Source organism: Eleginops maclovinus, chromosome 20 (assembly GCF_036324505.1).
Source record: "Eleginops maclovinus isolate JMC-PN-2008 ecotype Puerto Natales chromosome 20, JC_Emac_rtc_rv5, whole genome shotgun sequence".
Taxonomy (NCBI): domain Eukaryota; kingdom Metazoa; phylum Chordata; class Actinopteri; order Perciformes; family Eleginopidae; genus Eleginops; species Eleginops maclovinus.
The window spans coordinates 24531641-24546226 of record NC_086368.1 but is presented as its reverse complement, the minus strand read 5'-3'; the positions used below and the strand labels follow the sequence as shown (position 1 = coordinate 24546226).

Here is a 14586-nt window from a genome sequence, read left to right as displayed (position 1 = left end):
TAGAGACATGTAGAAAGCATAACGGACACTGGAAGTATAAGCTTCAAGTGCATTCTTGGTCTTTTGTTTTGTTTTTGCAAAATATGCCAATCATTTGCTTTTATGATGAGTTGGTAAAAGGTGGCCTGTTGTGGCAGGCCCACTTAAATTTGCCATATTGTTCTCCAACCAGTTTGTCACAAAAAGCCACACAGCATTGTACAAAAGGTTAGACTTTGATGTTGCTTCTTCAAGGGAAGTTAGATATAATCACTAACTTTATACAGCCACAGTAGATTTAAAAATGAATCTACATGGTGTTGTTCTGTGACGCTTTAAAACTCGAATATAATAAATTGTGAGGTCACATCAGTAAGTTTCTTTAAAAAAAAAAGGCTTTCATCAAGAATTTTTAGAAGTCTGGGGTTTGATTTCCTCTAAGGTATATTAAGTAAAACTATGTTTTTAAAGTAAAGATTAAAAGGCCAGCATAACATAGTATAAAGGTATGATTAATACATGATTGTGTTTTAGCTGAAGTGGTGTGATTTCCACTGTCCTTTTGTTTTAGCTGCACGGTACTGTTGCTTCCTGATATATATGCCATGTCACGATGAATAAAGTGAAGTAACCGCGAAAGCACAATGAGCAGACTTTAACTGCCTCGTATGAAAGTAAAACAATGTGGAGATAAGGACTTCCTGATTACAGTATAAACATGCTCCATGTGCTGGAGCCGCGCTTTCTGCCGTACAGTACGGGCTTTTCTTTGTGTCGTAAAGGACAAAAGCAGGTGCAGCACTGAGCCGAGGAAGGCGGACCAATGGGAGGAGCCGCTGCTAAAGTTGGCATTCGGCGGTGATAGTGATTGGTTAACAGTTCGAAGTGGGTGTGGTTTCAGTTTTGCCATATAAAGCTGCCGGCACTTTTTTTTCCTCTGTGTGAACGAAGAAGCAACCAGTTTCGAAGCGATCAATAGGAGCTCACGCAGTTGTCATCAGGTTGCTACAACTTCGAGCAAAGGTCACAACACGAGTGGGAAACTGCGCCATTATATAGAGCCGTTTTTGTTTTACTGATGCTGGGACGTTGTTGAAGCTCTTAGTTTATTTTCTGCGTGCCTCCGGTCCTCTCCCCCAGGCTGACCAATGCTTCTGCATCAGTTCATGAACGGAGCCCTGGAAGTCATGCATCCCACAGCGATACAGAAAGACACTACTTTTACCAAAATCTTTGTCGGTGGTTTGCCATACCACACGAACGATGCATCACTGAGAAAATACTTCGAGGCCTTTGGGGACATTGACGAGGCTGTGGTGATAACGGACAGACAGACCGGCAAATCCAGGGGATACGGCTTTGTAAGTACTTTGACCGCCGTGCACCGACATGTTCATCAATCAGCTCTCATTCAAGACTTTAAACACCACCAGACCCCATTACAAGTTGCTCTTTTTTAAATGATTCCATACATTTGACTTGTATATTCACATTTGAATTGTTAAACGTGCTTGTTTTTAGAGTATGCATAACACTTGATTGTCTTTGTATGTGTCTCCCTCTCTTAATGTGACTATTCGTTTAAAACCATCCATTCTGGTTTTACCTACTGTGTGTAGTCATTCAGATGCATGTCAAAAGTAATCCTCCACTGAGGCTCACTAAAATAATTGCACAACATCTCAGCTTTTTCGCCTGGCTGACTGTTATTTTAGTTTAATGAGGATGAGGGATCACACAAGTTGATGGGTAACTAAGAAGATTATATTTCAACATATGTCTCATGTGCACCCCCCCCCCTCACTCACCCCTGAGCAACCTCTCTCTCTCTCTGTCTCTCTCTCTGTGTGTGTGTGTGTGTGTGTGTGTGTGTGTGTGTGTGTGTGTGTGTGTGTGTGTGTGCTCCTTGCTTTATATGGTTATTTTGGAGCAGTGTGGAGGATGACCTTGCACACTCTGCTCTGCTTTGTCAGGGACCAGAGCAGTCAGCCGTGGCACATGATTTGCATCACATCTTGGCTGTTGAGATAGAAAATTCCTACATTAACAAATTGTCCTATCAAGTTTGTGTTAAATTTCCCTTTGATGTAATCTTTTCACTCTGTGAGGAGACGCCAGGCCATATAAAATACTTGGAAGTTAATATATAAACTGAGATGCACCTAGTCTAACTGGCTTTCCGGACGTCTAGTGGGAAAAGTGCTGTTTACCACACCATTAATCACTTGATCTTGGCTGAAGTTGCCTTAAGTCAGATGTCTAATTTAAAGCTACAATAACAGATGACGTTATCCTGTTAAAGTTACACAAAGATGGTTATTCTCTCACTGATACAAAGAACAGGAGCAGCATGAAAAAAATGCAAATATTTACCAGAACTTTGAAAAGAAGCATCAGCAGCACTAATGCACTGTCGGGCCAAAGAAGGGATGGAAAACTGTTATTTGTGCATGTTTACTTCTGAAGGGGGAATCGTAAGACAATTGCTCTGGGTGTTTACACATCAGCTCCCAGGGGGAAAGCCGTCCTGTGAGTCGAGCTGGTGTTTTAACGGCTGTGTGTGGAGGCCGGTGTTTCAGGTTAGACAGGCTCAGGGCCATGTGGGTACTGCCTGGGACAAGTTGAGCATAACTGAGGTAGATCGGCACTTTATGGTTTTTGTGTGCCAAGAGGAGACATGCTTTTTTTCTGATTGCTTTATTCAAAGAGATAGCTGGCAGCTGGGGGGGCGGGGGGCACCCAAAAGCTGAGCGCACCTTTTTTCTAAACACACTTTAGAGGTGGATTAGGAGAACCCCCCCCTCTTCACAGAGTAAACACAGCCTTGTTCCTTCCTGTGTGTTCACAACACATGCCCTGGAGTGGGCTTTGTTCCGGATCCCTACACTATGAAGAGGCTTATTTAAAAACGTCCTCTTGAACAATGCAAGAAGTGGCCTATATTCACTGCTCTGTCCACATGGAGAGGTGACTGAAGCCTCCGAGTTGGCAAGATGTGGCAATCAAAACAGAAGGACCCGTCTAATGCCAGGAGGCAGAGAAGTGGAGGAGGAGGGGGGTTGGGACTTATACCAATCTTCTTAATATTTTGTCACTAATTGGATAAGCTCCTTGTTGCTCTTCCCAGAACCATATTTCAGCAGGACTGCTCGTGGCTGAGTGGCACTGCTGCTGTGGGTAGTTTTCAAAGCTTATCATTGTTCTTTGTTTGTAGTTTTCTTCAGACAAACAGAATCTCAACTGTGGAAAACCTGTAGGGGGGGTTCTTTATGATAAGACAAACAGACCAAGTCCTGTTTTATTCATTTCAACTGTTTTTGTTTAGCTGGAACAGTTAATGTATAACCAGCCGGGGACACTGTCAGACCCTGACACCAGATAATGATTTTTGTTCCTGTGGGTCCTTGTTGACAAGTCTGACTTTGTTGCCAGGTGACGATGACGGACCGGGGAGCAGCAGAGAGGGCCTGCAAGGATCCCAACCCCATAATTGACGGCAGGAAAGCCAACGTGAACCTGGCCTATCTGGGGGCTAAACCCCGCAGCATTCAGACAGGTGAGAGAAATGTTGGAGGTCTACTAAATCACCAAATAGTTTGTGGAACAAGGTTTGTAAGAAGCCTTGAAACATAATCGCTTGATTTAAAAATGTTTTGTTTTTTAAATCTTAGGAACGTGCATTAATTAAAATGTACTCATTTTAATCGACACAATCCCTGAACATCTTTATAATGAAACAACTCTGACCTCTGATGTTGTGTTTTTGCATCTCACTCAAATAAGGAGCTAAGCAAATAATGATCAAAACATAGTCAAGCTACATTTGAATAAAAAAACATTTATTGCTGGTTAAGAGTTAATCTTTATTTTGTGCAATTACAATGATGAATAAAGCTTTGATAATGTGCCTTGAAAGAACTTGAATTCTACTTACTATTTAAAATAATGATCCTTCTATCATCAACCAATGGTGATAAGAGCATAAAACACATGACCTAAGATATAACTTATCATATAACCACAAAAAGCACACTTCCACCATGAAACTGAATCAAAACCTACCCGTGGCCAGGCAGACTTAGTCCAATAACACAATCCATACGCAGCACATTTCATTTCTACACACAGAATAACTCTGTTTCCCCAATGCACACATGTTTTACTGTTTCTTATTGCGCATTTGTAACTGTTGTTCCATCTGTGGTAGGTTAGAAACAGACCCTGCCTCTGTCTCTCTGTGCCCTCTGTGTATTGTTCTCCGGTCCTCCTCTGTAAATGCAAATGTGTGTGTCTGACAGCCGGCCTCCTATCTTGCAGGCATATCCATCGGAGTGCAGCCCATTCACCCAGCACTCATCCAGAGGCAGTATGGGTAAGTGAGCGGGAGTGGGCGATGTTGTATTTCACTGTGTGGGACGCCACTGGGCCTCCATTTACTTTGACAAATAGGGCCTCTGGAAAGTACATGTCAGTTTCTGTGTCCACATGCAAGTCCAGAAGTAGTCCATTAGCATATTTGAGTATTTTAGGGCCGGTGATGTTTCGCATGTCTGTGGTAATAGAAAAGCATTCCAGAGGTGAACGTGTGACTCGCTTGTGGACTTGTGTCAGGAGACCCTCGTGTTGAACCGGCTGCGTCACTGAGAAGGACTGCTACAGGTGGATGTGTTGTAGAAACAGCCTGGAGAGCGTCATGGTCTGTTAAACAGCTAATGAGAAGCCTCCTCCTCACCCCCCGCAGCTCAGATATCATCCCTCACTATCACTCATGTTTCACACACCAAATCTCAGATCTGTCTGGAAGATAAAAATAACCCAACAAGTCGAGTTTAATCTAGAAAAGTGGTTTTGTGTATAGGTTTTGAAACATGGTGCCTATAGAACATATAGTGGTATTCGTCATTAGATTAACAGGAAACCTTTCAAAAACAAGGTTGAACAGCTTATTTTAGTCATACATGTCGCATTAGTGGCAACATTTGCTGGGAACTTCTTGAATTTGAGGATTTTTCTGAATTTTTATTGTAAATTAGTTTTTCACCATAGCCATTTTCTATGTTTTATGACATGAATTACAGTTCCCCAATAGTGATCATTTGTGAAATGCCTTGATGTGTTTTCAGGGTAGAGTAGTCAGAAGTGCTACAGTGGAAAATGAATGGGCAACAATTCTCATAATCAGCTGTTTGAGCATTTTTCCAGCTAAAATTATCCAAAAATAAACAAACCCATGAGACATACAAGCTAGATTTCGGGTTTGCACACTGGGAGACTGTGAGGTCAGTTTTCATGACGTTTCATAAAATAAACGTTCAGTAATGAATGAATCAGAAGTCAAAGCCCTATCCGGCACATGACTCGGGGCATTTTGATTGTTTAAGAGCCTCACAGAAATCCCAGGACAATCCACAGTGACAAAAGAATAAACATTTTGTGGCTTTGAAGGTTCCTGATGTGTTAATCAGTCTTTTCTGTAAGCTCTCCCTGGGTCTCAATGATTAATCTCGGACTCCACTAGGAACATGTCCCATCATGTCCGTAGGAGGAAAGTCCCTCAAATCTCCCGCGCTCCTGCTGCCATAGTGAGCATGGATGCCACCGAAACCCAGAGGGTTTGAAATGTGGAGCACAGTGCTGCTCTGAGGCATGTGCCTGACAGGTGCTGGCTCGTATTACACCCTGTTACACCCCCTTAATCTCCACCACCCCAGAGAGGCACACATAGCACCTGTCCGCCCGCCTCTATTCGCTGGGTGACAGACGCAGGCCTCCCTAAGATCCAGAGCGCACAAGTGGCTTTTCTTTCAGCCTCCCTTCTACCCCCCCAAACCCCTTGACAACATATGGTGTGAGGACCTGATCTGAAGTAGGATTTAAACAGCGCTGGTTGCGTGTAGCAGCAGTGTGATGGTTGCTGCTGTGTGTTTATTGCTGTGGTCAGCAGATGCTGGGGACTGTAAGGGGCCAGAAGGGGGTCACTGATGTCAGGGACATAGTTTTGATGGGGGGCGGGGTGGTTTCAGTGTGCTTGCAGATTATTCTCCTATCATGCATCAGTTCCTCCTCTTCTTCATCCACTTCCCTTCTCTTTCCCACATCATTTGTATTGTTTATAACTCTAATTTCTCCAATTGAAGCCGAAGTGTCAGATAGACTGAAAACTGACACCTCTGTGAGACTGGGGGGAAGGGGGCAGGGAGTTAAAGAGGAGATTGAGGGGGGGGGTATCTGGGGGTGTATTCTGGGACTTAATGCTTAATGAGGCAGGCTGCTCCCTAGGAAACTCACCTCTCCAGGTGCCAAACAAAACACCTTTTTTTTTTCTTTCTACCGCCGCTGCCAAAGAATATTCACAATCAACAAAGCGGAGAGGAATATCAAGTCGCCTTACCAGTACTGTAAGGTGTTGTGTAATTCCCCCTCCCAGTCCAGTCCTGTCTGTTTTCACGCTTTCTGTTGCGGTGAGTCATGCGCTGAAGGTCATTTCTCTTATCGTGAAGAAATATTTTGCGGCTCGATGTGATATCGCCCTGGCTTTTCACATCGGCTCATTATGTTGCCTCAGTGAGGATGATTACTCCGGCCTGTATTAGTAACGTATACGGACATCGCATGTTTTTCTCTCTCGTGTCTCAGTGAGTGACGCTTTATGAAACAGACTGGCGGTCAGCAAAAATGCTGCCTGACCTGATGATCTTCTGGCCGTCAACCACATTCCCCTGACACTGCCCCACAATGCACTTGGCATCCCGTGGCCCCGGGAGCTTGTGACTGTTCCTAACTTGCCACGTCCCTCTTTTCTCTTCACATATAAGCTAAAATCTCCCATCCTTTTAAGCACACCAGAGATATAATACAGGAGGGCTTTGTTTACCCTTAAATCCCTTCAGGCGTACATTATTTACATCAGTTTCTATTTACCTAAACAAGGTCATGATTTTAAGCCTGGATTAAGGCAAACTGCCTGCAGCGACACACTGCCAAGGCCACGGAAAAAGCAGGCTCATTATACATCATGCGAGTGAAAGCAAATATGCCCCCCAGCATTAATATATGGTCATCTCTGAGTGAATGCATGATTGTACGAAGCTCAATAGCACTGTGAGGGCAGAGTGTAGATTGCTCTCGTGGGTGGGTGGGGGTTACCTGCATTTGCTTATGCTCACTTGTTTTGTGCCAATGTTATCTTGTTTTATGTCTCATTTTTTCCCTTCATGAGCCAGATGTCTCACTGAGCTGGTGTAACTTGTTTTTCTCACATGTTGTAGTTTGAAATATCTTCCTCAATGGTGGAAAAAAACAGGACATTTATGCAGGTTTTTTAGCGGCCGTTATGTTTCAATACCATTTTCTTTGTTTTGTAATACAAATTTAGACTTGAGCATTGGCCAATACCTAGTGGGCATTGCATTTAAGAACTAAATATTTAACACAAATCTTAAGGAAAATTCAGTATTTTAGCCACCAGTATCGTAACAGATCTTGCTGTCATGAATACAACTCTTTATATATATTTTTGGGCATCTGCTTCTTGTGCACAATTAGGAAAAAATAACTAATTGTGATTATTTTACCCACAATTGCAATTGCGAGGGATCATTTTTTGAAAGGGTCTCCTGCTGTTTGAATATATTTTTGATTAAATGTCAATTAATGGTGCAGCCCTATCCTATATTATAGGTGGACTGTCTTTGTTACTTTAAAGTCTTTTAATGTTTAACGGTCAGATAACACGTGTATCTGTGTGTCAGAACCCCAACTGCTTCCTGATCCCATCCTAAATGTTACTGACGATATTCCTCCTATCCAACCTTCTGCCATGGTTGCTCCCTGCTGCCAGCTGACCACCAGCGTACCAGCAGAGGATCAGAAGATACCCACAGTGCAGGACTAGTCCTGAGGAGGGGGGGGTTTGACAGAAAATGTCTGCCTCGCTCCCGTCCCCGTCCCTCCTCCCTCAGCCAGCCCCTCTCCAAGGTGCCAGTGATGGCGTGAGAGTGCAGTGTGCTGTGATGGATTGGAGTGCCTTTTTATCTTTTCTCTCTTGTGTGATATGAACTGAAGAGGTTTTGCTGATTGCGGTGTGACTCTTCCCCTATTATGGCATGGTTTGGGGTTTGCAGTTGTTACTGGTGTGTGTGTGTGTGTGTGGGTGTGGGTGGCTGGGTGGAAGAGAGAGAGAGGGGGGGGTTGAGAGGGAGAGAGAGAGGGAGGGTGTGTGTGTGTGTGTGTGATGACATCCCTATCCATGCATGCTTCCATCTTTTGCTGTGTTGACTTCCTGGCTGCCTCTCATTACTGATCCAGTTCTTCTGCCAGATTGAATCGTAGGAGAAGAAGCTAACACTGAAATTTAAATCCAGACCATGAAGGGAAGATTTTTGTCAGTACTGAGATGCAGCTCAGTACCGTATGTCAAAGTGGCTTTTGTTGTGACTCCCTTGTCTTTGTCTCGGGGTCTGGATCCCAAATGTCAAAGATAAAAGCTTAAATGAAAAAAGAAAGTTGGTTACATCACCCTATTAAATGAAAGAGGAGGGGAGCTTCTTCGCCACAACCCTCCCTCCCTGTAGATGAAAAAACCCAGGAGGGACACTTCGTGATCTGACTAAAATAGACTCTCCTCTCCCCTTTTCCTTCACTCATAAAGAGCAAAGAAAGACAGTCCCCGGACCCCACTGCTCTAATGGGGTTTATGTGAAATCTGGCCTGACACCCAACCCTGATGAGCTCTCACCCAGCCTTCACCTCCCCCAGCTAGCATCATCACCTAGCAGATTTTAAGTGAGAACTAGGAGACTTCTGCCTTCACCAACTTCCCTTTTTGTGTGTGTGTGTGTGTATGTGTGTTGAGCGAGTGAAGAGCAGCAGCTGTTAAAACACTCTGTCAATGCCTGAGCTTGAAAACCTGCCAGTAACGGCTGACTCTGTCATCCCCCCCCTGTCTACCTCAGGAGGCCCTACCTAACAGGTTTTGTAGGTTTTACTAACCGACACAAACTGAGGGTTGAGTCACCTTCGCTTGCTAACCTCCTCCTTTCGTTCGTGTAGCCTTTAATAACAGTGGATATCCGTGAGAGGATCTCCTAGTTTCAGAACACCAGCAGAGAGTTTATATTCCCAGCAAGCTCGCCTTCTGGGAGCAATGTAAACAATAGAAGCCAGGCTCTGAGATTTCTCTGCTTCACTGTCTAATCACCCTCCCCCCCTCTCTGTGTGTCTGTCTACAGGTTGGCCCAGCAATATGTCTACCCACAAGCCTACATGCAGCCCAGCCTGATGATGCCCTCTCAAGTTTCCTCTTCCGTCAGCAGCAGCCCCTACATGGACTACAGCGCCGCCTACACCCAGTACGCCCAGGCGGCCTTTGAGCAGCAGTACCCGTACGCCGCCTCTCCGGCCAGCTTCCTGGGGTATAGCTACGCCACCAGCCCAACAGCGAGCGCTGGCCCAGCCCCTGCCGCCACAGCACCGGCTACCGTCCACCCCACCCTCCCCTCAGCCGCTGGCCCGGGCCAGGCCTTCCTGCACTATACCCAGCAGCAGCATATCCAGCCGGACCGCATGCAGTGAGCCTGTGAAGGAAGCGCAGAAAAAGAAGGAGAAGGTGGCGGAGGGAGTAGTGGATGCGGACCTTTTTTATAAAGAGATGATAGCGCAACCTTTAAGGGTGACCCAGATATCATCAGCAGGGGCTTTCAGGAAGAAAAAAAAGGGTGAGACTATTGCACTATACGATCAGGAATGAGCCCTTTGCTTGTTGGTTAAAGGGTTGGGAGGCTGCTGAGGTTTCACGTTGGGAAACTAGACAGCTTAAAGTATGTGGTCGCTTCCAAGGGCTTCCAGAAGCTGACACTTCATTTTTTTATTATCATCATCATCATCATTATTTATTATTATTTTATTGTCCTTTATTGTTGTATTAATGTCAATGTTTGTTTGTATGCCATTATTATCAATGTTGTTCTGGCTCAATCAGTGGAAGTCCTGTGTGTCCGTGGTACATATTGATGATGGGAAAGCTGTCACACCCCTTTCCTCCCGATCCCGGATTATCAGGGGGCGGATATTAAGGGCACTGCTGCTTTGGGACAGTCAGAGATGTGGGGGGGGGGGGAAGAATGGTGAAGGCATACAGCCAGCCCTAAGCCTCTCTGTGGTCCCATCCTAGTGCCACTCACAGGGTTGAGCACTAACTGCCCCATGAACAAAAACCTCCAGATCCACGACACCAGAGGACGACGAGATTTCACCTCAAAGACAAATTGGAAAGAGCGTTTCAGTATAAAAGACAGTGGGAGCTCCATTGTTTTTTTTATGTCAGGAGTACACTTTTTTATTCTTAATTAAAGAAGCCTTAATAAAACAGAAACTCCTTTTTGAATCTTCTGATTTTCCAAGCGCTCCCCTCCCCCCACCACAGAAATAACTGCAGAGAGTGTGTAACTGGCCTTTCAGCAGTCGGTCACATTTATCTGGCTTGCTTGGGTCTTGATAATTTCAAATGGATGTAGATAATCACATGCAGTACGTGGGCGACGGGGAGCAGGAGCACTGTGTATCGTTGTTGAAAGGTAGCTGACACTGAGCTCAAACAGCAGCAGTGTGTTTCTTTTTCTCACTGAGATTGTTGCTCTCAAGAGGACTTTCATGTACAGCAATTACAAATGTTTTCAGTCATCAAGTACATTTACAATATTTATATTTAGGTATTTATATGAGGTACTAAGTTAAGATAGCTTCTTTGTTTTGTTACCATGACTCTTGTTGTGGCACTGATGTCATTTAACCTGCAAATACACAGGCGTCGTATTCATTTAGATTTATGTCCTGTCACGATGTCCGAGGAGTTGTGTGCACGGCGACTACAATTGATGCTCTTTTGTAGATCCTTGACCGGTTGCATAAGAAATATTTTTGTTTTTTTTCAATAAATATGTCTTTTACAGTCCCTTCAAAGAAGCCATACCAAAAAAAAAATAGAAATAAAGACTTTGTACATAAAGATGCCTCTTGACTTATTCTTTTTTTATTGTTAAAATGAAGCAGCAAAATGCATGTCTTTTTTAAGGGAACATTCATCCTGTATGTTTTGTGTTATTGCAGCATCACTGAAAACTAAAATGCAAGACCTACTGTGATGATACTGTGAAAGCCCTGTGGGGTGACAAGGCTTACGTGTGTATGCGTGTGCGTGTGCGTGTGCGCTTGTGCTTGTTATCAAGGCTGTGTGTGCTGCTAGATCCCGTATAGGAGGGGAACATAAGGGGGGGGGTTGGAGGCCCAGACTTATCAAGCCTCAACACCACCACCTGCCAGGGTTGCTGACTGTTTTTCTCGGCCAACACATTTGCCTTCCTTTTATCTCACTCAGTTTTGTTTAGTTTGACTGAAAGTGGTTTTGAAGTCTCTGTTTTTCTGCCGTTTCCCAACAGTGTCTCTACATGTTTATGCTTACATCAGCTACCTCGAGAGATGTGTCACTTCAAAACCTCACTTAGGATTGGAGGACAAAACACAGGCATGGTTGAAGGAAACAAAAACACATCCATTATCTTTTTGTATTTACAATATACCCACCCAGTAATGTTTTGCAATACAGCCTTTAATTAAGAATGTGCTTTTTTTGTGGTGCAATGTTTTGATTTATATCCACTCAGTCCTCATTTACTCATGAAATGTTCCACATACCTGTAATTACGTGGACATGCATGTCAGTGAGTTTCAGTTCACATGACTTGTATTCTCATAGTTGAGTTTGGTTTCCCAAGTTAGTTTACGGGAGACTCCTTCAGTTCAGAAATGTACTTCCATTATGGAGAAAAATGGAGGCAGATAAAAAAAGTCTACAGTCATATTAGCAGCTGATTAGGCACTGCATTGCTTTGAGCTAAATGCTTACATCAACACGGTAACATGCTTACAATGCCAAACATCTGCTACCTGCTTAGCATTATGCTCATGTTTAGCAGGAACAACTTTTACCATGTTCACCATCTTAATGTATCTTAATAAGCTAATTAGCACTAAACCCAGATTGTAATGATATTGCGAGTTCTATTTGTTACTTCAGCTTTGTTTAAACCTCATATTGCCTGTCTGTCAGCAGGACAACATAATGAGTGGCTTCTTCTCAAATCATGGGTCGGATTCATACATTATTTGTAACTTTCATTAGCATTAGCATTAGCATAAAGAATGAAGCCTTGGAGGAGGACTGAGCTCTCCCAGACCCCTTTTGTTTCAGTTACTTAGTCATTATTATCCTCCTGATGACTTTCTGAAAGTCACAGGATCACAGAGAACATTGAAATTAATCTAGAAGAAAACATTAATTTCGTAACCAAATTCCAAGACCTTCAATGTGTTGTTATGACCTTTTTCTGGATCAAGTTGGTGGGTTGATTAACCAAAACAGAGCTTCACCGTTACCATGGCTAGCTACAATGGTCAAAATTAAAATAGCATCAGAAACTGTTTATCCTAACCTGTTTTCCAGAATCTGAAAAGTATATTAAATTAACACAATATGGGATGGATACTTGATATTTTAAAGTTTCCCATGTTTAAAACTTGAGAGAGTTCATAGCATGGGCAGAACAAGAGTCTTCTCAAGTCTAACATCAGTGTGGAAATAAAAATACTGCTCAAAAATACACTCCATCCTTTTTTCTTATAAACATGAAGTCTCCAAAACATCAGGGTTTGTTTTTTAGAAGCCCCTCCAGACCCACAGACATTATAAATATCTTTACAGGTTGAGTGTTTGTGTTGAGTAAAGTTGTTTTGCTATGTGCCCCTTGAACAGATTCAGCTTTATCATTTTTCAGGGATGACAGCGGAGTGTTTTTCTGTTCAGTAGCTGTGTGTAAAAACAAGACAGTAAGTGTATATAAAAGAAAAGGCTTGATCGAAATCACATCAGTGTGTTGGGAAATGTTGCACTTTTTAAAGCTAAATCATGTGACAGGTTTCTAAACACACTTGCTGTAACAGAATTAGTTTCCCGTTTGTTTACTGGTTGTTACTGCAGTGAAGCAACTCTGGTCCCCTTCTCTTCTGACTCTTTGTCACTGTTTATCTCACCTTGCTGTTCTCTGTTTGTGATCTCTCTCACACATTTATTTTATCAACTTTTCTGCTTGTCACTTCTGTTTTTTTCTTCCCCTAACATGTGTTGTTGTCTTCTCCACTTGTGGTTCTGTTTCTCCTCACTGTTTTTCTGTCACTCCATCTCACGTTCCTCTTGTGAATCCCACCAGAGAGGAGCAAAAACAGAGCCGGGCGTCAGCTCGATGAATGAGGTCATACAGGCCCTGCAGAACTTGTCATGCTGAGTCACCATAAGACCTCTCTCTCTTTCTCACACTCTGTCTGTCTTTCACATGTACATGCAAAGTCGATTCAGTCAAATCTCACTCAGCACACGCTTCTCACTCTTTCGTGCAACTCTGACGTCAAGGGATTACACAGAACTGTTATTTAAAAAAAATTGCCACCTTATCAGACTTCAGCTCAACTTTAATCACATCCAGGCAAAGACAACTCTTGTTTTGATGAGTTGAATACCATGTAAACAAACTTTGAATTGGCCTGAGTTGGCATCAAGTTAAATGTAGATTATTTTCAAATTTGTGATCAGAAAAGTAATTCTAAAAAATACCCCGAAACTGAGGTATAGCAAAAAGTTAACAAACGTTGGGATATGTAATATAACTTTATATTATATTACTGTCACATTATATTTGTGCCTGAAACCGGTGCACTACATGTGACAATCTTATTTTGATTATTCTATTTAACCTTTATCACATCCTGCTTAAAAATACTGTGTACCTGCAGAGCACAACATGAGTGAATCATCAGTACTACCCACTATAGCTTGTTGACTTGAATGGATATCTGGCTAACTGTAAATTAAGCTAGCTGGTTAACTTGACGATTTCAGCTCAAAGGAACCTGAATTGTTAGTCTTCCTTGTAAATATGCTCCTAAATTTCAATAATTCTGAACAATAACATTTTGTCTGAATTTTAAACGCCAAAAATACACTCAATTCATGATAATTTCTCTTTACATGGATCTAAAACACCTGCAAAACTTTATCTGTATACCTGTACATACATACATACATACATACATACATACATACATACATACATACATACATACATACATACATACATACAACATACATACATACATACATACATACATACATACATACATACATACATACATACATACATACATACATACATACATACATACATACATACATACATACATACATACATACATACATACATACATACATACATACATACATAACAAGTAAGTGCTACTATTAAACAACATCAAATATTTGAGGCTTGGTTGAAAAAAATCCACTCAGCAAAAAATACCTCAATTCTGAATGTCTTGCTCTTTGGCTCTATGCTTGCTGTGTATACAGTACGCACTTCTAATAACCTTTCACATACAAACAAGCAGTGTAATACCATTTAATTTTGAGCTACATAAATTTGAAAGGATATGTGATAGTTGGAGCACTCAGGGAGTCCCTCATGTTTAATCTCCCTTGGAGGTTAATGCCTTGTAGAGAAT

The 14586-nt window shown here is 42.6% G+C and overlaps 1 protein-coding gene across 1 annotated transcript; it reads left to right on the top strand.

Annotated features, from left to right (window-relative positions):
- Nucleotides 1-912: 912 nt before the first annotated feature.
- Nucleotides 913-10984, top strand: LOC134883039 (RNA-binding protein 38-like). Its single transcript, XM_063911143.1, has 4 exons — nucleotides 913-1340; nucleotides 3412-3535; nucleotides 4297-4351; nucleotides 9210-10984. Exons 1-4 carry the CDS (start codon nucleotides 1128-1130, stop codon nucleotides 9550-9552), a joined length of 735 nt encoding a protein of 244 aa, XP_063767213.1. The 5' UTR covers nucleotides 913-1127; the 3' UTR covers nucleotides 9553-10984.
- The last annotated feature ends 3602 nt before the right edge of the window (nucleotides 10985-14586 follow it).